Consider the following 24,712-nt stretch of genomic DNA (forward strand, 5'->3'; position numbering starts at 1 on the left):
ATGGGAAAGAAAAACACAGCTTAGTAGAGTGGAGCTGAACAAAAATAAGTTTAAATAGCATTACTTAGTTACAGCTTCTGTACAACAAGACATTAATCCAATTCTGTACTATGACACATTTGTTATTTTTCCAAATTAAAGTTGGATCTGAGGAGTTGCCCTTAAATCAAGGATGACAATACGAAGTCACTCTAAGTTGTACAGAGTAATGTAAAACCTACACCGATCTGCCAGTTACCAGTTTTAATGTTTCAGCTGAATAGTGTGTGTGTGTGTGTGTGTGTGTGTGTGTGTGTGTGTGTGTGTGTGTGTGTGTGTGTGTGTGTGTGTGTGTGTGTGTATATGCATACATATATCTACACTGAATATATTGGTGTATATTCAGTCTGTGCCACTTCCAACTATACGATTACAATATAAACTAGATTGGTACTCAGTAGAGCAAAACCTCCACCAAGGCAAGTGATAAAAGTTCCTGGATCCACCCCTTTAACCGGATCGGCAACACAATTTAATGGGTTCTTCCCTGGCCCATGCCCCATTCCTTTACCAAGTTTGGTGCAAATCGGTTCAGTACTTTTTGCGTAATCCTGCTGACAAATAAACAAACCAGCAAACAGGCATAGGTTAAAAAAAAATACCCTCCTTAGCAGAGGTACTGAAGTACAAATGTACAAATTACAGTATAAATTGAGTGCAAATGAAGAATGTGTTTGTTTTATCATTCGGCTGCAATCGTCATTTCTCTCAACTACACAGCAAAACACTCTGCGTTGCTAGTCCTGTAGGCATGAGAACAAGTGTTTCCTGTCAATCGCAGATGTGAAAAGATGCTGACCTGTATCTTACATGCACCGAAACAAATCATTCACCCACTTCAACAACACAACCTTTTGATGAGGCCAGAAAACAACAAGTCAGCTGACGTCGAGTGCAGGGCTGCTCTTCCACACTACTGCTCCATTTACCTTTGCACGCTTATAGATTCGCGCATACCTACAGTATATAGAAATTTCTAGACAGAGACACACTTACACCTTGATCTACATATTAACACAAACAGTCACCCACAAAAAGAAACAATAGTGAAATGCATACACACAAGTATAAATATATGAATAAAACACACCACAATATAAACATACATAGACACAGACATAGATGTGCATTAATCTATGTAGGGCTGCAGCTAACAATTATTTTCATTTTTGATGAATCTCTATCTTTAAAATTAATCCATTATTCGTTTGTCCCAGAGGACAGGCATGGAGGGAAAGAAGTGAAGCAAACATACTGTGTTAGAATAGAGACCCAGGCACATTCTGATGTTCTAAAAACTACGGTTAGTTATTGTTGTTTGGCCCACTGATTTGACTCACAATTTGCATTGAAAACTGAACTCCATCTGGGAGTCATAACTCAGTCAAATCTGAAGACACAAACATGACATTTTTTGAATCACTGTGACTTACACTTTCTGAGAATATCTCTGCTTTCCATGTTAATAAATGTCAAAATAACGTACTTAGAAATCGTAGAAAAAAAGAATCTCCCTACTCCAAAATTTGCCTGAGAATCATCACATTTTTAAGTTTTCTTCAGTATCAAAGTAATCCAGCGATAGTTGTCTGTACATCCATAAGTACTGTGCAGGCACTGCTAATAACTACTTCGGCATACTTTCACTGGCACTACGTTGCCAAAATGTAAATAAATACAAGCTAAAAAAAGGGTCAGCTGGGTTTCCGACGCTATGGCAATAATATACTTCCTGTTGATGAGGTGTTATCTCAATTTTGTCAGTAAATTTTGAAAAATGCCCATCACAATCTTCCAGACCACAAGATGTGGCCTCCAGATTGCTTGTTTTGCTCAACAAAGAGTCTAAATTCACTTTACAATGTAATAAAATGGAAAAAAACAGCAAAGCCTCACATTTGAGAAGCTGGAACCAGTACACATTCACTTTCTTCCATGACTTAATTAATTAGTATAAAAGATAGCTGCCGATTAAATTCCTGGTGATCAAATAGTTGTCTCAGCATTAGATCTATCCAACAACTGGAGCACAAACACTGACATCACCTGGAACCTCCTCACAGCAGCATCTGAGGAAGTGCCAGAAAAGAACAGATGCCACCAAAGCAAATGTTGGAAGTGCTCAGCTAATGATTGGATCTGCAGGCCGTTTTTCAGGTGACTTAGGTTACTGCTCTGCTGCTGGAGACAAGGATGAGTGAAGCTGTATTGATCTGATGTTTTGCAACACAATCGATGCCACTACACAGATCATAGCTGTGTTTTCAGGTCAAGATAAAACATGCGATCCTATGGTCAAGAGTCAATTAATGTTAACTGATAGCATTGCTCTGCGATAAATAACCACCAGAGACTTACATTCACCTCGTATGATTGTGCTACTGTATCTTACAAATTTATTCAATTACAAGGTAATTGAACATCAGTGCAGCCTAGGTTGAACAATATGATTTGAATTCATTACAAAGAAAAAATTGCCAGGTTGAGTTTGCCATGCCTGAAAAGTTTCCTCGAATAAGACTAAGTTATTGAATTAATGAGATATGCCCACACGCTGCTGTGTAATTTTGCATATGGTGACAAAATAGAATAGACAGTAGCACAGGCACATTAGGTGTCATTGTCTTCCTGAGAAAGCACACACAGCTGCACTCTTTCTATCCTCTACTCCACGTCCCCAGAAACAACTTCCAAAACACTTCCTCTCTTCTCCCCCTCTTCTTGTTTCTTTTCTCCTGTCCTTTGCTTTATCAAAGGCCTCCTAACTCCCTGGCTCTTGAATTTGCTCTACTTTAGGAAGTAACAGTCAGGGGGGGACTTCTTTCACCTTCAGTTAAAAAAAAAAAAGCATAAAAGAGAAATGATGTCAATTATGAATATACTCTCAAAATAAGCACATAAGCATACTAGCCTATTCAGCAGAAGATTGCAACACCTGACTTAAAAAAAAGACATATATATACCCAAGAGGTGCTCATCTATCTCACTGTTATGCTTCAATGCAAACATCTGCCGTTAATTACATTCTGTACATCAGCAGGGAGGAGAAAGGTGATCCTAAATATATCATTTTTTTACTTCACACATCAAAGATTGTGACCTCAAATATTCTATCAGATTTGGGCATTGGGTATGAAGGATGACATGGAATCTAAATAAGAGTTTGTTGTTAATTGGATATGAAAAAATGAATGAAAATCATGCTGCACTTAATTAATAGCACTGAGTGGTGGTGATATAATGAGAGGCCAGTATCTCATTTAGGTTAGGTACACAGGGGTAGGAGATAAAGTTTTTAAAAAACTCGAGACATTATTATTCTAATATGTCCCCATTTAAACCATTATTCCACTCAGTGTGTTTTCTAAACAGTTTATGTAAGAGCAGGAAGCTTGTTGGACTTAATAATAAGCCTAAGAGACTAGTAATCGGTAACTGGAAGAATGAATGCTAATTTTTTTTCAAAAACGGTGGGGTGGTGTTGCTAATGAGATTCGCCACTTCTAATTCATATATATGGTAATGTTGTATGACGTGAGGCAATAGTAAACAATCTGCAGCGTCAGCATTAGCTGAGGCAGCGGTGTGACTTTCAGCTAATGACAGAAGGCCGAGGCTGAGGCACTTCATTAACAAGCTGCACTGTCGCTCCGCTGCTGGCTAACGCAGTGGCTTCGAGCAATATGAGTAACTGCGTAATGGCAGCATTTGTAGTTTGCTCACACTGCCCCCCCCCACCCAACACATCACACACACACACACACACACCACCACACCACCACCACCCCAAAAAAAACAAGAAAAAATGTGGTTTGTCACTCTTGCTCCACACCAAGGCTCAGTCTCTTAAACGTCACAGCTGATTAGTTGTGCATCGGCAGAGACAAAAATGGAGGGAGGAAAGGAGAGGAAGAAAAAGGAGAGGCAGAAAGAGGAGGAGAGAGAAAGAGGTGGTATAAAAAAGATTGTGAACAACTTATGAGCAATTTTTAAAAAATGTGCTGATTTAATAATGGCCCCCCATGGGTCCTTGTGGCATATATCCTTTATTTGCTCTGCGTACTCTGTCCTGGGACAGAGAGAGAATTATGTCTTCTTATCACACAAAACACTCTCTCCCTCTTTCATACACACACACACACACACACACACACACACACACACACACACACACACACACACACACACACACACACACACACACACAGCTGATGAGCGGCTGAGATACACACTTCTGCCACAAAAATCTTATTCAACAAATCCTTCAACTGCCTGATCAATGCCTGTAGAGTCATGCAAATGAAGCCGATAGTCAATATGGGCTGGGTCAGGTTGAACGTCCGCGCGCTGACGCATGCCATTGATCAAAGTGCACACTGTGCTAAAAACCCAGGATTAGACCATTCGTCTGTAGGCTCCACCTTGAACCATTATCCCAACCCCCAAGCAAACCTGAGATACAAAGCAAAAAAGCCTCCGGACATTTTAGACCATCCATCACCGAGCTTTAGGAAAGGCGCATACTTAGAGAGGCTGCAGACGCACAAACACACACAGGTGAGATAAGACAGCAACTGTTTCAGCAGTTCTCTCTAGGGACAACAAAAGAAAACTAAGAACAGCTCATGCATCAACATTGTCTTACCTTGTGTTTTGCCAGCCAAAGTCTCATCCCAGTGTCTCAGAAGTAGCATGATGGTGCAGCCTGGGACTCCTCTCTCCCTCTCATAGCCTCAGACTGAAGGAGACTGAACTACAATCAACATGTGAGAAAAGGCAATATGATTATTGATTGTTAGCAGCTACTATAGATTAAAAAATATTTTAATTTCTATTTTTGTGCCACAAAGGAGACTGAATATAAATATTTTAGCTGTTGGTCATGTCAAGGATTTTAGGAGATCAGTTTGTCTCTCATACTGAAATAGCTTTAAATTTATAATAATCATATAAATTATATTATATATCATAATAATATAATCTATAAAGAATAGCTTTGAATTTAAAAAAAAAAAAGGTCCAAACAGAACAAAACCAGTAAAACATGTTCTGAAGCCCTTCTTCTGCTGTCCACATATACCACACTGAAACTATGAATTAAAATTTAAAACTAATCACCTGAAATAATACCACCTGTCAACATCATTAGCCAGTTAATAGAAAGATGAGTAACTGGAATAAAATGGTCGTGGAAGTAAACTAAAACTAAACATAGACTCACCAGCAGGTTTGTTTGCTCGAACCAGCTGCACTTTATCAAATAAATGCATTTAAGGCTTCATGATTAATTGAATTATACCTCTCTACCACCTCATTAGGTGTGTGGGATTTGCTGGAGCAAATACAGAAGTTCATGAATGAGGATGAGATTAAAAATTAGATGATGTTGCTGGGCATTTATCTTTTTGCCACATCATAATCCTTTCAGTATTGATTGCAAACAAGGTAAGTTTTTTTTGTTACTGGGCACTCACAGTAGTTTTAGGTAAAATCCTCGACGTGTCAAGAGGGTAAAGCAGCAATTTCAGGGTAATTGTACTCCACAGGAGCAGCTTCACTTCTGTTCCTCCGAAGAGATGTTTGGCGCTGCTTGTTTTTCTGACGTCTGTCAGTCTATTATTGCAAAGGGAACAAGGAGGACAGAGGGTTAGATGCAGGTCACAGGCAGTTAGACTCTAATAAAAGCAAACTGCACTTTGGCACAGTGTGCAACCTATGACCCGCTCTCTTAGAATTTATAAGGTAAGATTAAACAAAGGCAATTTAAAATGCACAACTGCTTAAAATGCTTATCTGAATACAACTTTCTTTATTATTATTTACAATCTAAATCCACTGTGATAGCCATTTCTCTTCTATAAAAAAACAATGTCTCTATCCTTAATCTGTTTCAATCCATCTCACAACTCCCTTTACAAAACTGTGTGTTCATGCATTTGTGCAAGGATAAAACAGTCTGATTTGAGGAGAATCCAGCCCAATATGATAAATAATGTATTTTTTCCAAATGTACAGTAGTACTAAATTTTCTCTGCCTTCATCCCCAACAACCCCCCAACTACAGTACGTACTAGTTGAAGAATAATAGATAGCCTCTATTAATCCTGATTATACATAACTCATATATCATGAACACAGTGCCCAGTCCACATGAGTACCTAAAATTGAAGGGGATAGCATGGGCTATACTTTAGGTAAATAAATGATTAATTAAAATATGTTGCTGAATAATAAACTAGTCTCTGAGGGGTAACAGATTGTACTTTTCATATTTAATAGATCGATAGGCCTCACACAAACTCACACACAGTGTACACACAGTGCACATGTACACACACAGCCACACGTAATCACAGACGAACACACTCATCACATGTACACCGGCCACTTCAGAGTCCACACATGAAACAGAAGGGTTGAACGTACAGTAGATTAAAGATCAAAGAAGGCCTACGCTGCTCACTTGAAACACCCAAGCTCCTTCAGCTTGTTTCTTAGTTTATACTAATCCCACAAAGAGGCCTAAATGCTACTTTTCTGTGTACTCCCATCTCTTGTCATGGCCAGTGTCTGTGTCGATACAAGTCCTCTTAATCAGCTCTGATGAATTATTGAATAGCCTTTTTATATCAGATCATGACCCATATTCTGCTTGCTTGAAGTGAACATGCTGCCAATAAAATTGAGATGTACTTTTTAAGTCGTCCCTCATAGGATTCCTGCTCGCTATCCAATGGTTGAACAGGATTCAGGCACAGACTGCAGAATGTTACGAGAAGGGGATAGGATTATGAATCTCCTTAGCCCGGGCTGTCTCCTCTCCTGGCCTGTTTATCAATGACGACTGCAAACACTTTGCCTATGAAATCTCTTAAGCTCTGTTTGGAGACTTTTGGCAGACTTATTTTTCACATAAGCATCTCGCATCAAACAATTTCAGATACTAAAAACTGACAGGATGTTTGAAATATGTTGTAGTGCCCTGGCCATCAAAATACAACTGATTTATTGTTCAATAAAATTTTTTGGCAATGTATACAAAAACATTTCTAATTTAGAATGAAGGTACACTTTAATATTAGTATTACACTAAAGAAAAAACTGAGTAAGACATTAACTGTATTGTCAAATTTGTCAGGAACATAAATCTATAAACAAAATATGATGCTACTTTCCAAGGTGACTCTGTAATGAAACCTGTGATTCATTTGGAAAAAGCTAAAAAATACATTCTTGTCTGTAACAAGAGGTCTCATCATCACAAATGCAATCCATCACTTGACAAAAAGCTACATGTCCAGCCATGATCACCAAAAAAATCACCTTCCATATTTGCATGGAAGAGCTGCTCAGTTGTATCCATCTTCCAAACTGTTCATTTGACAGTGATTGCTCATTCTACCACCCAGCTGCGCTCTAAAGGACCGGTGAAAATGCTATTAGCATCATCTGCATAAAACTAGTCAGATCAGCTGTATCAACTGCAGTTTTCCAGCTAAGTGGGACGTAACGTTCACATCATTGTCCATTTTGTTGCTGCCTCCCTTCACCACATTGTCAAGATGATAATATAAGTGTGTTTCATTTGTTCATAAAAACTGACATGTACTATTTTTGTGATTGTTACAAAAAAAAGACAGCAGCGAGCCATGTGTCAGAGGCAGAGTTTGCACCCGAGCTGTCCATTTCGTAGCGTGTTAGCTCTGACAGTTTTGACAGACTACCTGAGTTTAAGTGCCCATCTGTATATAGGCTTCAGGGGTCACGTGTGCCAAGAGCACCGAGTAGAATGGGTAATGGTCCTGTGTTACGAGACCAGGTCCCAGGTGGATTTTGTAGGTATGGAGCTGTAACCTTGACTGTGCACGGTACGTACACACACTTAGACACACACGGTATAAATTCAAACTGCTGTCAGCCAAATGATAGGAAAGTTAATCAGAGAAAAGGGGGCAATCGCTGCTGTACCTATGATGGATAGATGGACAACGTGTCCGCATGTGTGTGTGTGTGTGTGTGTGTTTGTCAGAAAGAGAGTGGGTGTGATTGTAAATTTTGCTGCAAAGATAGACTCAAATTTTACACCAACAAACTCCACGTATGATGAGATATACTCAGTCTCCCATGGTGAAGCATATTGTGTGTCTTTGTAATAACACTAGATAAAAATAATTACACTGAGAAAAGGGCAATGCAGTCTGTCTCTTCATGTAGATTACTTTATTGATCTACATATAAATTCCTCTCACACACACACTCCACTGCTTTAAATAAGAGTGGAGCAGCACTAGACAGGTGATCTGGTAGGCAGAAGTGGCCGCTCCATCAGGCAGACAGTGGGTGAACTAAAAAACTAAGGATGAAGTTTGGAGATTCATTTTAACATGTAAAGTAAATTATCAGACACTCTACATTAAAAGATCTGTTTGTGCATTTGATTTTATTCCACATAAATAAAATTTGTCAGAAAGAGAAAAGATAAATGTCAGTTAAGTGTGAGGGAAATTACTGATCTCTGATAATCTGTCAATATCCATTTAAATTCTGCCTAACTCTACACACACATCCATGACGAGTCTGCACACCCACGCATATAAATACTGGGTTAATGACCAACAATATAAAGGTGAATATCTGCATCAATATAATCATCATCCAAAACATGCAACAGCAACAGTATGTGTGGATTCAAAGCGCCGTACTCACCTATTTAACTCTTAACATTGAGAAATATTAACTTTAATCGATTTAATAGATTCTGAAGCTTGGAGAAATCGTGACTATTACAACTAATAGACAAAGATGTTGCTTGAGTCTTTAATCCACGTTAGTAAAATCCCATTAAGATTCAATAGTTGAAAAGAAATATTGAAATCAGCTTCAGTCCATTACAAAAAATGTCAAAAAAACAGTGTCCCGAATTTAGACCAGTTTTTAATAATTGTTAATTATTCTTTCATTTGGAACCAAATCCAGGATTTAAAGGGTAATTCCACAGGAAAACAGCTATATCCAGAGTGCCGTTATCAGGGTGACGGTTGCACAAAAGTCCCACTTCCCGTTATCTTCATGTAATGAAGGGGAGAGACATTAAATCTCCTTCAGGAAAAAAAGTGGAAATATAAAAGATGAGATGAACAAGGAAATGAGTTGTGTGGTTTGTTTCACTTTGCTATGCATCTGTCTATTGCTGTGCCTCTCTGTAGCTTACACACAGGCACATACATGGGCGGTCACACACACACACACACACACACACACACACACCAAATTATTCAGTTACTTTGCAGTCAGCTTAATACTTCCGAGCCAACCTATCTTCTATTTTTCTAAAATGCAAAAGATTATTCATGAATAATCTCCCTCTTGTATTTCAATAAAAGGAAGTAGTCAAGCTGATGAAGTGCAAAATCACGTCACCAAAATGCAAAATAAAAAGCGACTCCTCTCTGATGCAAGCAAGTCGATGTGTGAGTGTTAGGATATGAAATTTTTTACACAGCAAATGAAAAAACAAAATGGAACAAACTAATAAATCAATAAGTCGATCAATTCAGAGGGGGTGAGAGGGTGGAAGTGATGGAGAAAATGGATGCAGTAAGATTTGATTAAAGAGATTAAAGATTGAAGAAAAGTGAGTCAAAAAAGTGAAAATGATGGTGGTGTAAAAAAGGGAAAAAAAATCCTCTGGATGATGAAGCCAGTTTTTTTTCTCGTCCATTCTCTTTGAGTGATTGTGTGTGTGTGTGTTTGTGGGAATAAGAGTTAGTTCAGAAAGATACAAGACAGAGAGAGAGAGAGGGGAGAGAGGAAAAGAGGGCAGAGGAAAAGAAGGATGACACCCTGACAGAACAGACAAGTGCTGGTTTAGAAATACGCTTTGAAACAACAGTGCACTGTCGCTCATGGATTGGGCCTTTGCCCGGTTTGACCTTCACCTGATAAACATGAAGCGAGGAAACTTAAACACACCTCAGTTTGCTAAAAATGTACATTTCCTCTACCAAACGGATGTTGAGTTTGGATGTCTCTGAATGTGCATGACAGCAAACAAAAGGACATGTGAGGAGGAGGGTGTGTGATAAAGGGGCATTTCAGACATTTTAATGAAAGAAGAGACTTTTGTGCAACAACATAGAAATGACAAGGCAGTCAAAATGAGGTTCCATGATGACGACTGGAGAAGGTGCTTGCTTGATGAGTCACTGTGGTCTTGATTGAGAAGAACAAAAAGAAAAAACAAGTCAAAAAACACAGATTATAGTATGCGAGGGGAGAGTGACATGACAATGACATGGCATGAGGCAACAATCAGCTGAGAGCCGGATGGGATGGGAGCCACAGCTCGATTGTAGGCCAGTGAGTGTGTGTGTGTGTGTGTGTGTGTGTGTGTGTGTGTGTGTGTGTGTGTGTGTGTGTGTGTGTGTGTGTGTGTGTGTGTGTGTGTGTTTGTGGGAATAAGAGTTAGTTCAGAAAGATACAAGACAGAGAGAGAGAGAGGGGAGAGAGGAAAAGAGGGCAGAGGAAAAGAAGGATGACACCCTGACAGAACAGACAAGTGCTGGTTTAGAAATACGCTTTGAAACAACAGTGCACTGTCGCTCATGGATTGGGCCTTTGCCCGGTTTGACCTTCACCTGATAAACATGAAGCGAGGAAACTTAAACACACCTCAGTTTGCTAAAAATGTACATTTCCTCTACCAAACGGATGTTGAGTTTGGATGTCTCTGAATGTGCATGACAGCAAACAAAAGGACATGTGAGGAGGAGGGTGTGTGATAAAGGGGCATTTCAGACATTTTAATGAAAGAAGAGACTTTTGTGCAACAACATAGAAATGACAAGGCAGTCAAAATGAGGTTCCATGATGACGACTGGAGAAGGTGCTTGCTTGATGAGTCACTGTGGTCTTGATTGAGAAGAACAAAAAGAAAAAACAAGTCAAAAAACACAGATTATAGTATGCGAGGGGAGAGTGACATGACAATGACATGGCATGAGGCAACAATCAGCTGAGAGCCGGATGGGATGGGAGCCACAGCTCGATTGTAGGCCAGTGAGTGTGTGTGTGTGTGTGTGTGTGTGTGTGTGTGTGTGTGTGTGTGTGTGTGTGTGTGTGTGTGTGTGTGTGTGTGTGTGTGTGTGTGTCTGTGTGTATGTTTGCGTGTCAAGGTGTGTACCCCACACAAAACACCTTGCATACACAGAAAAGGAACAAAGACTTTGAGACAGACACTAAACACTAAATAGACCTACCTATGGTTAGATTTAAGAATCGCCCAAAAAAGATGCATGGATGGTAGGAGGAAAAAAGAGAAAGGGGAAAATAGGAAAAGGTACAAAAGTGAAAAATGCATAAATAGAAAATACAAGCAAGCCAATTAAAATGTTTCTATGAAAGCTTTTTAAAGTAAGGAAATTAAAACTGGAGGAGTCAAAAAGTAGCCAAAGTTATGAGTGGACAGTGAGTGAAGTGGTGAGGAGGAGGAGGGAGGAGGTGAAGGGAGGAGGGAGTGTGGGCTGCACAGGGATAGAAAGGGCTGGAAGTGAAAGCAGTGGAGAGGGAAGGAAGAATGAATGAAGGGGAAAAAAAGAGGATAAAGGGGGCAAAAAAATCCCCCTCCTCTTTCTCTTTTTCCTTTTCTCTGTCTGTCTGCCTCTCTTTCCCTCCTTGTCTGGCTCATAAATAGAAGAAATTGTTGACCAGGTAAATGGCGAAATAGATGAGAAGACAGAGGACCGAGAGTGCAAGCAAATGAAAAGGTAAAGCACCTCCCAGCAGCGCGATGAGGAAAAAAAAGAACAAAAAACGAAAGATAAAAGCAAATACTCCAGTGGCCTCCGTTGTCTCCAGTCTATATATGGAAGGGGGGATTGGCTATTGCCAGTTGTTCCCCTTCCCCGGCTGCCTTCTGCTTTCTTCTGTCTCTCCTCCCAAAAAAGACTTCCCATCCAGATGACAAAAGCCACAGATGTCCTTTCCTCTCTATCTCTCAACTCTGGTCTGATATCATGTACCACTCACACAGGTTAGACATTGTTGCAGCAGCAACGCACAGTATCATCAATATAGCTCAGTGGGAGAAAAAAAGGCATTGGGGCTGCTGCTAGTCAAGCACTGCCTCCCTCACCAGGAAAGATACTGAGCTGGAATTGCTCTGTCTCCCCTCTCCCGCCCATCCCTGCAAAAATATGGGAGGAAGGGAGGTGGGCCCACTCGCTGCATTAGTATTCATTGAAAGAGTGTGAGTGAGAGAGAGAGCGAGAGAGAGAGAGAGAGAGAGAGAGAAGAGGAGGAGGAGGAGGAGAGGGGTGCCTTCCAACAAATGTCGAGGAACCAGACCGGTGTGCAAAACTGATAAGAGACTGGCTCCCCCTAGAGTCAATGATCTAACTGCATGGTATCAATTTGGTATCAATGTTATCAATCCACTTACAGGATAAGTCGATGTTCAACTTTATAGATCAAATGTAAAGATCTGAGCTTTGCTTCTCTCTGAAATCAATGTTTCTGATCTCTGTGTGAAGAAGCACTGTCACCTTTTACGCTATACACTCTCCGTTTTGCATAAAAATTGGACAAAGCATTTAAGGACTTTCTGTTCACATCCATGGTGTTGTGAGGCAAACTGATCCTTTTCTCTGCATTTTGCCCCAAAACAAACTCAGTGTTGCTATGGTGACAGATGACCGCTCTGAAGTGTCCAAATCAAAGCTAGTAGCATACAAAGATAGGTGGTCAAAAGCACCCTTCAAAGGCAAAGACTGCAGTGTATCTCCACACTAGTCTATTTTCTCTGTTTCTGCTATCTGGAATGACATATGGTCAAATGACCATATTTATTTAAATCATTACATTTCACTTAGTATGCAAACAAAGACAGGACACTACATTGTGTACAATAGGCTTTATAGAGGCTTACACTAAAAAGAGTGTGAGGTAAACCACACTGTTTTGTTTTATTCTCTTCAGCGAATATCTTGTTTTCAATTTATTCCCACAGCCAACACTGCAGCGCATATATAGTTTTGTTCTATCTATAATAAAGTTTTTATTTATAGTTAAATGAAGACAGAGATAGAAAGAGGCAGAGAGATGGTGACAGATGTTGAAAGAAAATATGATTACAAATCCCCACAGTCCCCTCAGTCTCATCTGCTGACCCGCTCATCAGACAGTAATTACTTAAGTCACAATCAAACTCAGCTCAGGCTTATAATGACAAGTGGGATGTGTAAGACTGATGGGCCACAATTTTAAGCAAGCTCTCCTTCATTTTTGAATAATCCATCAGGGATGTAAGTAATTACCTCACAATGATGTTGACGGTGATATCCATGTGAATGAGGCTCAAAATGTGACAGAGGGGAATCAGTTATTGCATCTTTCCCCTCTCTTAGCTGATCTTGGATGGACCCATCAAACCAGGCAGCACGAGAATGGTTCTGTGACACATTAAGCCGTTTCTTCTCAAGCTTTAGGCAAGTTTCAGACATCTGCGAAAATACAACAAGCATCAGTGTAGAAAGAACAAGGTGATAAATGTCATAGTCAACATAATATTCAACATGTTTTTATGTTAATTTCCTAATAACAGACCTTTGCACCTGTGCGCTCAGGTACAGCCACTGCCTTCTGCTTCAGCAGAGCAGCTGGGGTTCAGCACCTTAAAACAGTAACTGAAGAGAGATGGAGAACATCAGTTTTTTCCTTCTTAAAGTGTTTGCATTAGATCTGAACCAGTGGCTGTTAACATTTAGAGTTCTGATGGAGGACGTTGATGAGGAAAGTAAAACTAATTTGATCAACAACGGATGGCAAATACACGTAAAAGACCTGAACGTAGTCTATAGATTGCGTATTATAACATTCCGCTGAAAATTTATACATTCGATTATAGACTCACTCTTTATATATTTTACACGAAATTCACGTTACCTTAAAACTGTTGCAAGTAAATGTCGGTTGGGAAGATGTATTAGTGTGCCACATTGCCGCCTTGTGGTCGATATGCAGTCATTTGATCGACCGTGTGGTGTTGGATTGAGCATGCCTGGCTTCATGTACCGAACGGTCATAACGCAGAGATGGCAACACTGTCATCACCGCTACGAGTCTGTCGAGGGATACTGAAAGAATTACGTGCCATACAAGGAGCGAGTTACAAACAGTCTCTGGCCTACAGCTATGTTATCGACCAGTTTCGTAAAAATAAGGCGAGTTTCTAACCGACTGCGTTTCAGCTAACATCTAGCTAGCGCTTAGCCAACTACCAATATAAACTGCATGGCATAGCGTTAGCTAACCCGACAACTCTCAAATCATAATGTTCCCACTTTGCGTGTTATGTGGAAATTATTTTTGCCCTTCAGCCTTTCACAAAACGTGGGAATAGAGCGAATACCTAGCATGGCACTGGTGTGTTGTTTTTGCCAGCTTTGTAATACTTGCAAGCAAGAGTTCAACGCAAGGTGACTGAAGCAGAAGGACATGTTAACATTAGCCAGAAGCTAACGAGTCTTATCATAGCTCGGGTTAAGACGCAGGCCACTGCCGTCTCAGTCTAATGATAAATTAATTATAATAGTGCGTACGAACACCTGAGTGTGTGTAAATCATCATCATCATCATCATCATCATCATCATCATCATTATTATCATCGTCGTCGTTGTTGTTGGACCTCAGCGTAAACATGAACCCAAATTGAATAAATTCACCAGCATCATCCACTATAATCGTCTACATATGGCTTGATAACTTTTATGTAACATAAAAAGTTATCAAGTTGTTTGTATCAATCCGCGGGGGTAAATAGATACTTTCATCTATGTTTAAAATGTTTTTATCTGTAGTGAACACTAGATGTTTTTAGAAGCGCTACATGACCTAATCCATCTTCACAGAAACAACACTGTGGACACTTTTATTGTTAATTTTTTTAATAAGCGTATCAATTTGGAAAGAAGAAATCCTCCAAACCATTAGTCGACAAAGATTTTTTTCACTCAACGACAGCCCAACTGCCTGTTGAATTAAAGGGTTGGGGTTTTTAAGCATATAGGCTTAAAGCTTGTATTATTTATGCTTGGGAGAACATGGCTCACCAGGCTGGTTTAATATATGTATAGTCACTGAAGAAAAACAGCTAGGAGGAACACTTGCTTGTCAGTGTGTATTTGTCCCACTCTGAAAAGAACCATAATGTTTATGTGAAGCTCTATAGGGACTGGTACAAATGCTTTCTGTCCATATAGCTGTTACGGTTGATGAAGGGGAAAAAAACATTGTGGCGGAAAACCCGGTGACATGGGCACATTTGTTTATGTTGTACTCTTTTACCAGAGTCATTGCTAACTCCAAGTTGTCCACCAGCTAGCACTCAAGGCTTTATCTTTACATCTTTACAAATCTTGATTTGTTTCATTTTTGTCTGTGAGAAGTGATTTAATAAACAGCAAAAAAACAAATTTCAATACTGTGTAAAGGAACTGACCACTTGGCAGCCACCGTCAGTGTTATCTATTTATGGTATGATCTGGTACATCATTTGATCGTCACTAATATTTTCTTTCTTTTCCTCGCTCACAGTTAACAGGAGAAAGGTACTGCCGTGCCCAGCAGGAGGCACACCATGCCTCTCAAACATACCTGTGTTTGTTGGCATCTACCAGGAACCACCTGGCCCTGCACAGCCTTTATCATGGCAAGGGAGAGCGCAGCCCAGAAGAAGTGGCTGGTCTAGTGGGGCTCAGGTTGCCCACTCAGCCAGGAGGTAAAGGCTGGGAGAAATGAGGACAAGGGAAGGTGCAACATCTTGAATCTCTTCAAAAATGACATTTCTGTGGCTGATTCATCTGGCCTCTTATAATTCACCTCATATAAAGTAAACTCCAAAAGGATAGATAGATATTTGGCTAGAGTCTGGCAGACTGGAGACTGTGCCATCATGGACTGCTTTTAGGGAGTACCTGTTGTGTCATTCTAACAATTTTCAAGGAGAAGTGGGGCGTATGATTATAATCTAATCTGAGTGTATCTGAAGCAACTGTGAAAGTATAAATTATGATTACAAATCTCTTGTTGAGCTGTAAATATACTGTACACTACATCTTATCCACACCTGCTTTTATTTGTGTTTCCTAACTGTTGAAGCATCTTTTGAAAACCAAAAGCCAATATATAATTTGATTCATCTGTCCCATTAAAATATTAATCACTGTTACACTTTGTGTTTTTTTTAAGAACCCATATCAGATTAACAAACATCCTGCTTCTGTACCAATTAAACGATTAATTAAACCCATCTGTTACTACATTTACATGTAGTAACAGGTAAAAGTAAATATGCATGACACTAATCAGATGGATGGAATCACTGAGGATATTTAAAATACAAGTATGTTATTTGTTGAATGTGAAATTATGAAGTCACATGGGCGTGGTGAATTAATGTCTAAATAGTCACAGCTGTTTGTGCAGTTGTCTGTGAGTTTCTTTACAGTTTTATCCTATTAGACTTGTCTTCCATGGAGGCATACACTTCCTTTCTGGTAGTTGTCTTCTATTTTGGTGCTTTTGCGTGAGTGTATGATGGGATGGACAACAAACAGGAACCTATGTTCACAATAGCCTTGCAGTAAATACCAGCTTGATCAAGCTCATGGACAACCTTGTGTTGTTAAAGAACTCTCATATCAAAGTTATTTCAGTCTTTTTGGGTGATAGTCTTGTGCTTATGCAGAAGATGTTTGAGACATTTGAGAGCATATAATGACTTGTGCAGCTCCCATTATAACTGACTTAGCTTATTAAAGGCTATGTCCTTTTTCATGTTTTGCTTGTTTGCTTTTCCCTTTCAACCCCAGCTACAAAACAAGTCATCAAGTTGAATAGCAATAGCTATTAGATTATTGCTGGCTATTAACAGTAACTGTTTAAGCAAGGTTGCACAGCAACACAAAGCAGCTTACAGAGGTACAAAGAGCTAGCGTGTTGTTACCTTATACATCAGTGGCAGACACTGCAACATTAGTCTCAAAAATCTTAATAGTGCATTCCAAACACAGGGAAACTGCATCAGCAAAGAGGAATGGTGGTAACAAGGAAACCCTTATCAACACTGCAAGGACACTGAAAGAATTTGCTTAACAACAGTACAAGCAGCAGACTCAAGCTACAACATACTGAACCGTACATGTGCAGCTCCCTCATACAATACCTCAGTTGTTCTGGCCCAACGTTATCATCCCTCTTTTTTCATTAAATATACCCTCCCTGTTTCCTCTTACTCTCCAGTGGTGACTAACATTGCCTTCAGTGTGGATTTAAATAGACTAACCCCAAAGCAGAGCAATGCACAGTGACACAGGGAGTAAGACAAGCACCCATGTGCTGCCCCAAACTAACACACACAGAGTCCTGGAAAGAAAGCCCAATGCATACTGACAAACCAACAGCTTTTGTCAAAATTTATATTACGCAAAAAGCAGGATGTAAATGTGCTTCTCCACACCCCACTGTTTTAAGTATCCTGCAAGAGACAACCATGACAAACAGAATGAGAGAGAAGCCCTATCAAAAGCTGAGTGTCACTGAAGGTTACTCTACTTTTTTAGGGGGAGATTTGGAGGAGGTGACTCCGTGCAGAGGTTAGACCCAGACTTTAGTTATGCAAGTCAATGTATTTTTATGGTCAGCACAACCTGAACGCTTCTGCTATCATCTCGATGCCCCACTTTTGATGAACTTAAACGTTTAAGAGTTAAAGGTGGTGACACAAGTGAGCCACAGGCTGGTAACAGCGGAGGAGGAGGGCGGAGACACTCCTCCCGTCAGAGTGGAGGCTGATTTGTTCGTTCCTTGGTTCGGAGAAAGGGGCGAGGAGTCAGCATCTCTAACTTCTGTCACCGAAAAGACGAGGAAAAAAACGCATCCGTTGTATTGAGTGGAGCAAAGCGCGCACTCTTCCCTTAAGAAAATTTGCGCTTCGAAGCATCAGGATACTGCAAGTTACTTCTCGTTCATCAAGGTTTCTGCAAGAGTTGGACGAGCACATAAGGGAGCGGTCGGTCGAGAGAGCAAGGTGATTGCAAAAAGCACACGGGCGAAAGGGAGGACAACAAACAAAGCAAAGGAGCGGAGAGAGGAGAGGTGACCTGGCCGAAGCAAAATGTTTGGCATGATCAAGAACTCGCTCTTCGGAAACACCGAGGAGACGGAATATAAACTGCTTAGCAGTGAGACGAAGGTAAGCAGTGTGCGGACATCTGTCACGCACAACTTGAACGCTGATATCTTTAAAACTACAGCTGTTTCTGTCCTATGCGCCCTCCGCGCGTGTGCAGCTCTCATTACGCACAGTTATCCTGCTGTACTGTAAAGGTGCAAGGATTCCCCGTCTGTTTGCATGAATATTTTATCCTGTACTTAGCTTTAAGCAGCTTATATTATAGCAGTTTTGTTTAAAATGGCCATGTGCCTTGCAGTGTTTTGCTGCTGTTATTACAACCCCTGTAACCTTGACTGACAGCCTGGCAGTTAATTGCTTGTGACCTATAAAGATGCCTGCTGAGCCTCAGTGTGGGGCAAAGGGCCAAACCAGCCAGAGGTGCTCTGCCAATCAACAAGGCAGAAATTCATAAAGATGATGACGGGTTTTGTATAACCGTAAAACAGTAATACAAACACACACTGAAGTACTTTCCTATTCATTGTTGCGCGCAAAACGGTGGGTCACAGCTTTTTCCATTATGACATTGTGCATGCGCCCGCGTGCGTCTATCAGAAACAGAGGTAGTGCGTGCGTGTGTGTGTGTGTGTGTGTGTGTGTGTGTGTGTGTGCGTGAAACCACAGGGGATGGGTTTGTGGTTAACCCATGAGCTTAGATATGGACTGGATATGTATACTGATACACTGACCATCGCTGATGAGGACAATGACATAGAAACATGACGTCACAGATTAGGAAGGGCCCTTTCCATGTCAGCACCCCACCTCTTGTTATGTTTATGTAGGCTATATATTGTGTTTACTTATATTTAATGTATGCACACTTCGAAAAAGATTCCAGTGAGCTCATTGATGTGTGTTGTTAACTGAAGGAATGCCTTACAGCCATTTCGAGGTCCTTCTCTAGTGCCCTGTTGACCTACAGTACACTACTGTAAATGTTCATGTAGCCATGTAATGGCATGGCTGGCATGCGTTTTGAAAGTGGCTTTGTGTGTGTTTATCTTTGAATAGCAGCTAACTTTTCACAGGGAGACAAAGGACTTCCAGCCCAAATGACCATACAGGCAGGGAATCAAATGAACCAAACTGACACACACCCATAGAAATGCAGATCTGCTCTGACACTGCATACTAAAAACTAATGTCTGAAGCTAAAATTCAATGAAGACTGTTGAATGCAGCAGTATGTGTAGAAATAACTGCTTTTTAATTATTTTAGCTATTCATACTCACATTTGAACTTGAAAATAGCACATTTTACTGCCGAGCTACCTAGAAAAATGTTTAGAGGATCATGATTGATAATTTATAAATGCAGCATAATGTCAAAGGTCACTACAGTTCCTATAAGTCTTAATTGACCAGTGTTGAAAAGTCAAAACTGAGGGTTAATCAAATTTCTGGACTTGACTGATGTTTAAACAGCAAGTATTGAAATCAGAGCTTGTCACCTGATCTGTGTGCTTGTCACCCACCTGACTCTGACACCCCACACTCTTAATTAAAACTGACAATGAATACAGAGGAGCTGACTTTCAGGGCATACACACGTACCTATGCACACACACACACACACACACACACACACACACACACACACACACACACACACACACACACACACACACATTTTCACAGCAACATATATGTGAAATTTAGTTAGAAGTTTGCTAGAAAAAAAAATACTTTAACAGAATATGAATTGACAACGCAGTAACAGTGTTGATTATACCTTTTGTGTGCTTTGTTCAGGCACAGAGTAATTAACACTGTATTAGCTGGCATAAGACAGCAGCTAAACACACATATGCGCACAACAACCAGACACATGACAGACAAATTAATTGCACTACTTAACTGAAGTCAGGCTCTGCTTTCTTGGTGTGTCACCCGTACACAATGTTAATGGTGGTCCAACTGACAAGCCATACAGAGCAAAACCCATATAATTACTATGCAGGAGCCTGGGTACCTGTCACAAGTTAGACCTTCATGATAATATAGTGTTATTTTGTATTTGTTGAGGAATGACTATGGCTGCAGTGTCTGATTACAGGACCACTTCACAGGTTTTTCATGTCCTCTGTGGTGAGTTACCACTGGACTTGGTTTTGAATAAGATTGGGTGGATGAAAAAATGCTAGTAAAACAAATACGGCATTTGGAAGATATTTAGAAACCTATGACTGGAGAATAGACCAAGAAGCACATATTCATTTACAAGATGAAGATGGAATCGTTTGCATGATATTTTTAGATTTGAATCTTCCTTCAGGGAAGAGAAAACATACTCAAGGGGCTTACGTGAGAATGAGAATATGCAGTGGAAATTATGCCCTGAGCATGTTTCCAATGTTGTCTTTTTTGCTGCTGGTTTTATGTTTAGAAAAACATATCATCTGCAACATAATACATTTTATATTTTAGAGAAGCCAGCTGTTTCTTATAGATTGGTAGTAAACATTATAAGGAGTATGAATGACAATGACATAATGAAATTAAATTAAAATGCTCAAAACCATTTTACGAATACACACAGAGCTGTATGCTATAAAATACCTCACAGTATAATCATGTTAGTTGAATTAGGAGCTGTATTTGAAACCTGCCTCACAGTCTCTACAGTAACCAGTTTCCTTCAAAACCTATTAAAGTTATTGCTCAGCAGCATAGTTGAATGACTGGGCTCCACATTAACCCCACATAATCATATTAAATGCAAAACTGTTGCATCATATTAACGTGTCTTCGGGGGTGGGGGCGGGTTGTGTGTGTGTCTGTGTTTGCCTGTGCACTGTTATGTAAGACTATACATCTCTTGCCTATTAGTCTCTGTAAGCTGACTGAACCCTGCAGAGCAGAAGGAGAAAATTAAATCAAATCAGTGTAATAATGTTTCATCTGTGTCTTATTATTTGGCTGCCCACATTGGTTTCACAAACCAGCATGTGTGCAGTCCCACACACACATGCAAACATGCACTGCACCGGCTAAGTGTAAACCCCGCCAGTTCAGGGCTTTCATCCTTAGGAGCAGATTGTCAACATCAGTGTGTCAGAGGTGAATCATATCAGAGCTTAACCTCTCCCCAGCACCCATCCCCAGAAACAGAACAACTGTGTTTGTGTGTGATTTGTGTGTGGGGGTGTATGTGCATAAAAGCAATTTCTGTATTTGTGCATTTGTGCATTCCACAATGTGTAGCTGTGGTTGGACAACTGATGCCTGAAAGGCACCCCCTGATTTCTCTTTCTTTCTTTCCCTAGGATAGAGTAAGCTTTGAGGTGCGGCGATACGAAGCTGCCAAATACGCTGTTGTCTCCTCTGAGGGACGAACTTTTGACCAAGTGACAGGGGAACTGGTGAGGAAGCTGCTCATGTACATCGGCGGGAGCAATGAACAAGGTAAACAAATCAGAAAACCAATTTTCCTGGTGGATCAGTGCACTAAGATATGTTCATTAATTAATATTATAGGATCTAATATGGCTCATGAACTGCCTCTATTTTCTTTCCCGTTCCTATGGCTAACAAGTGCCTCATAATATTTTTTAAAAATCACACAAATAATAAAAGTATGAACCAAGAGTGTTTTTAAAAAGATATAAAATGGCCAATTTACTTATTGTAATAGAGATTTTCATCGTCAAATGAAAGCAACTGAGCAGAAACACACTGTATTATTAAATTAGAGTAACTCTTTAAGAATAAGTTTTTTCACTAATCTTGGATTCATCTTTTTTACATGATTAATCATGGCTCTATATCGAGTGAGTGCCTTATCCTGCAGAAAAAAATGTTACAATCTTCTGTCATTTTTTTGTATGTTTTTCATTAAGTTATTTCATCTAATAATTTCTTTATTTCTGATGTTTTTTTGTATTCAGTTCTGTGGTTATTTGGGCTGAGAGTTTTTTTTTAAAATTATATTCCTACTCTGGTTTCTTATTTAAGCTGACTGACCTAAAGTTGACTTAGCTTTATTTGCAGGAAACATTTGAATAATGCTCAGACACTAAAGTCCTTTGAGTTCATGTTTCCTCACTTTAGGTCAACAGACAAACATAACCTCAGCCAATTTAAAGTGCAAACCAGGCCTCAGTGCAGAATAATCATGTAATTTTTTTGCTATTTATAGAGCTGCGATTTACATGGCCTGTTTTGCAGTGCCTGGATAAAAACTATCAGCGTTGGCATTTACATAAAGATATTAAAATCACACAAGTCCTGACCTTTAGGTTTGGGTAGTTAGCTTTTCTGGAGAATAGTGGATAGTGGAGTTTCTCTGCTCCTCTCTCTTCTATGTTTCCCCTTTTTTAAACTCCCTTTCGGTTCTGCATGTCATCTTCCAAGGTGAGGCCATGGGTATAGCAGCTCCCATCATCATCACAGTGTACCCACGGAATGACGGTGTTCTGTCTCGCCGGTTGGTGGTCGGAATCCGCATCCCCTCCATCTACCAGCAAAGCCCCCCGACTCCCACCGACAGTGCCATCAGGATTGAGGAGCGGCCCGGCATGACTGTCTATGCTCTGTATGTGTCAATTAAAGTGTATCATTTAAACATGTTGATGTATATATATACAAGGAACAGTTTAAAATATCTCCCTTTTGGTATTATGCATGTTGATTTTACTTGACCTCACTGGTGCATGTTGTTTTAAATATCAGTGTGCAAGTGTGCATTTTAGGTTCATGTTTCCTTCCAGTGAGACAGCACAGCCATTATAAAGTCCACATAATTCGCCCCATTAAACAAACACTGTAATTATCCACCTAATTTAGATCTTCCCTGTTTCTTTTTTGTGTTCACAGCCAGTTTGGAGGATTTGCAGGGGAAAGTGAGTACAGAGCAGAGGCCTTGCGTTTGACACGCACCCTTGGTGAGACAGCCCCTTTTCAGCGCAAGCAGTATTTCTGTTGTAGCTATGACCCACCACTCAAGCCTTACGGACGCCGAAATGAGGTGTGGTTTCTGCAGGAAGAGCCATAAGAGCCTTTGGTTCCCAGTTACATCTCATGCTGAATTCTTTATTCAAACTTACCTACTTTCTCAGTCCTGTAACTGTAACAGTATTTGATTGGTAAGAGCAATATGGTGACTTGATAGACCTCTGAACGCACATGGACAGACAGAGATTACCCATGTCGCTTTTACACATCTAATCTTCTGCTTGTCAAACATACATTATAGTTGTCACACTAAAGTTAGGTGTTCAAGCAATGGGGCAATTTAGAATTCAACATAAGTGCAGTAGCATTCTCTCATTTCATTATCATGTTTTCTGTATTTTTGTTTTTAATTTAAACCCTTGTAGCTCAGAAACAGAACACGTGGCATTAGAGTGATGAAAGGCTTCTAGACAAATGTAGTCTTACGAAGTGAGTATTTATTCAAGTCCCATGCATTTCATACAGACTTTTCATCTGAAAAAATTGCATAACTGAATACAGCATGTAGTACCATGACTGAGTTTAGTTCTCTAAGCCAAGAGAATATAAATCATAAAGAAAGTACCTTTATTTGAACTGGTATGCTACTGCCACTGGTTTACAGGTGTGAAACATAAAGTAACTCAATGAATAGCATGTATTTGAATACAATTCTACAGATTTTTCTAATCCTTTAGGAATTACATATTTGTCCTTAAGGTTAGATGAAGTCCTTGTAAAGCTCCCAGCTTAATCTAGTTTACAATATGGTGATGGCTACAGACAAATGTATAGAATTAACAGATACATGGTAATAAAAAGCACACATCCTTTTCCTGGGTAAGGAACTGGAAAGAAACAGGATTTGAGCCATAAAGTAGAGCGAGTCTTCATTAATTAATGGGTAAGACAGCTTTGGGTGGAAATTGGATAGCTAGCTATTGATGTTGTTAGAAACTTTGTGATTATATGTTGATCCAGAAAGCATTTGTTTGTGGTGAATATTACGTGTTTTAGTGCACGACAGTGCCATCTTTATTTATTCAGAATCTTGAAACTGTTATGCGAGACATCTGTACAGTTTGGTTTTCTGTGATAAGAGTGAATATAATTTTCAGGTTTGATAGTGTTCATGACATAATAAATATGTTATTTAGTTAGAGTGGATAATTCCAAGTGTCTTATTTCTTTATTTTGTCAGGGACAAGATCTGTTAAAAAAAGGGGTTCATTTCTGGGTGTGACAAGCAAGTAATAAGAACTGACCTCTGTAGACCAGACATACACCATTTGTAGTTTCATATAACTCAAAAGAAAAACTTTAAATCTGTATTAGTCAACTTGAACCTTTTAGTTTGGAAATGACTGCCAATAAACTTTAATGATGCAAAAGAAAGCAAGCAGTAGGCAGCAAATTAGAGTAATTGACTAATAAACAGTAATAAACAATAAATTTAACATTAAAAAATAAAGGCATAATTATTAGAGGTCAAAAATAAACATCTT

The 24,712-nt window shown here is 39.7% G+C and overlaps 2 protein-coding genes and 1 long non-coding RNA gene across 3 annotated transcripts; 2 read left to right on the forward strand and 1 right to left on the reverse strand.

Annotated features, from left to right (window-relative positions):
• Nucleotides 1–10,830: 10,830 nt before the first annotated feature.
• LOC120787432 lies at nt 10,831–14,114 on the reverse strand. Its single transcript, XR_005706918.1, has 4 exons — nt 13,981–14,114; nt 13,642–13,721; nt 13,353–13,538; nt 10,831–10,950 (listed from the first exon to the last, which is right to left on the reverse strand). It is a non-coding gene; the product is annotated as an uncharacterized LOC120787432 (long non-coding RNA).
• Nucleotides 14,101–16,265, forward strand: fmc1 (formation of mitochondrial complex V assembly factor 1 homolog). The gene is made up of 2 exons (XM_040123053.1): nt 14,101–14,258; nt 15,632–16,265. Exons 1-2 carry the CDS (start codon nt 14,130–14,132, stop codon nt 15,833–15,835), a joined length of 333 nt encoding a protein of 110 aa, XP_039978987.1. The 5' UTR covers nt 14,101–14,129; the 3' UTR covers nt 15,836–16,265.
• Nucleotides 16,266–16,343: 78 nt separating this feature from the next.
• LOC120787402 (heme-binding protein 1-like) lies at nt 16,344–24,367 on the forward strand. The gene is made up of 4 exons (XM_040123026.1): nt 16,344–18,290; nt 21,542–21,680; nt 22,629–22,809; nt 23,091–24,367. Exons 1-4 carry the CDS (start codon nt 18,213–18,215, stop codon nt 23,266–23,268), a joined length of 576 nt encoding a protein of 191 aa, XP_039978960.1. The 5' UTR covers nt 16,344–18,212; the 3' UTR covers nt 23,269–24,367.
• Nucleotides 24,368–24,712: the final 345 nt, after the last annotated feature.

The sequence above is a fragment of the Xiphias gladius genome, chromosome 3, assembly GCF_016859285.1.
Source record: "Xiphias gladius isolate SHS-SW01 ecotype Sanya breed wild chromosome 3, ASM1685928v1, whole genome shotgun sequence".
NCBI lineage: Eukaryota > Metazoa > Chordata > Actinopteri > Istiophoriformes > Xiphiidae > Xiphias > Xiphias gladius.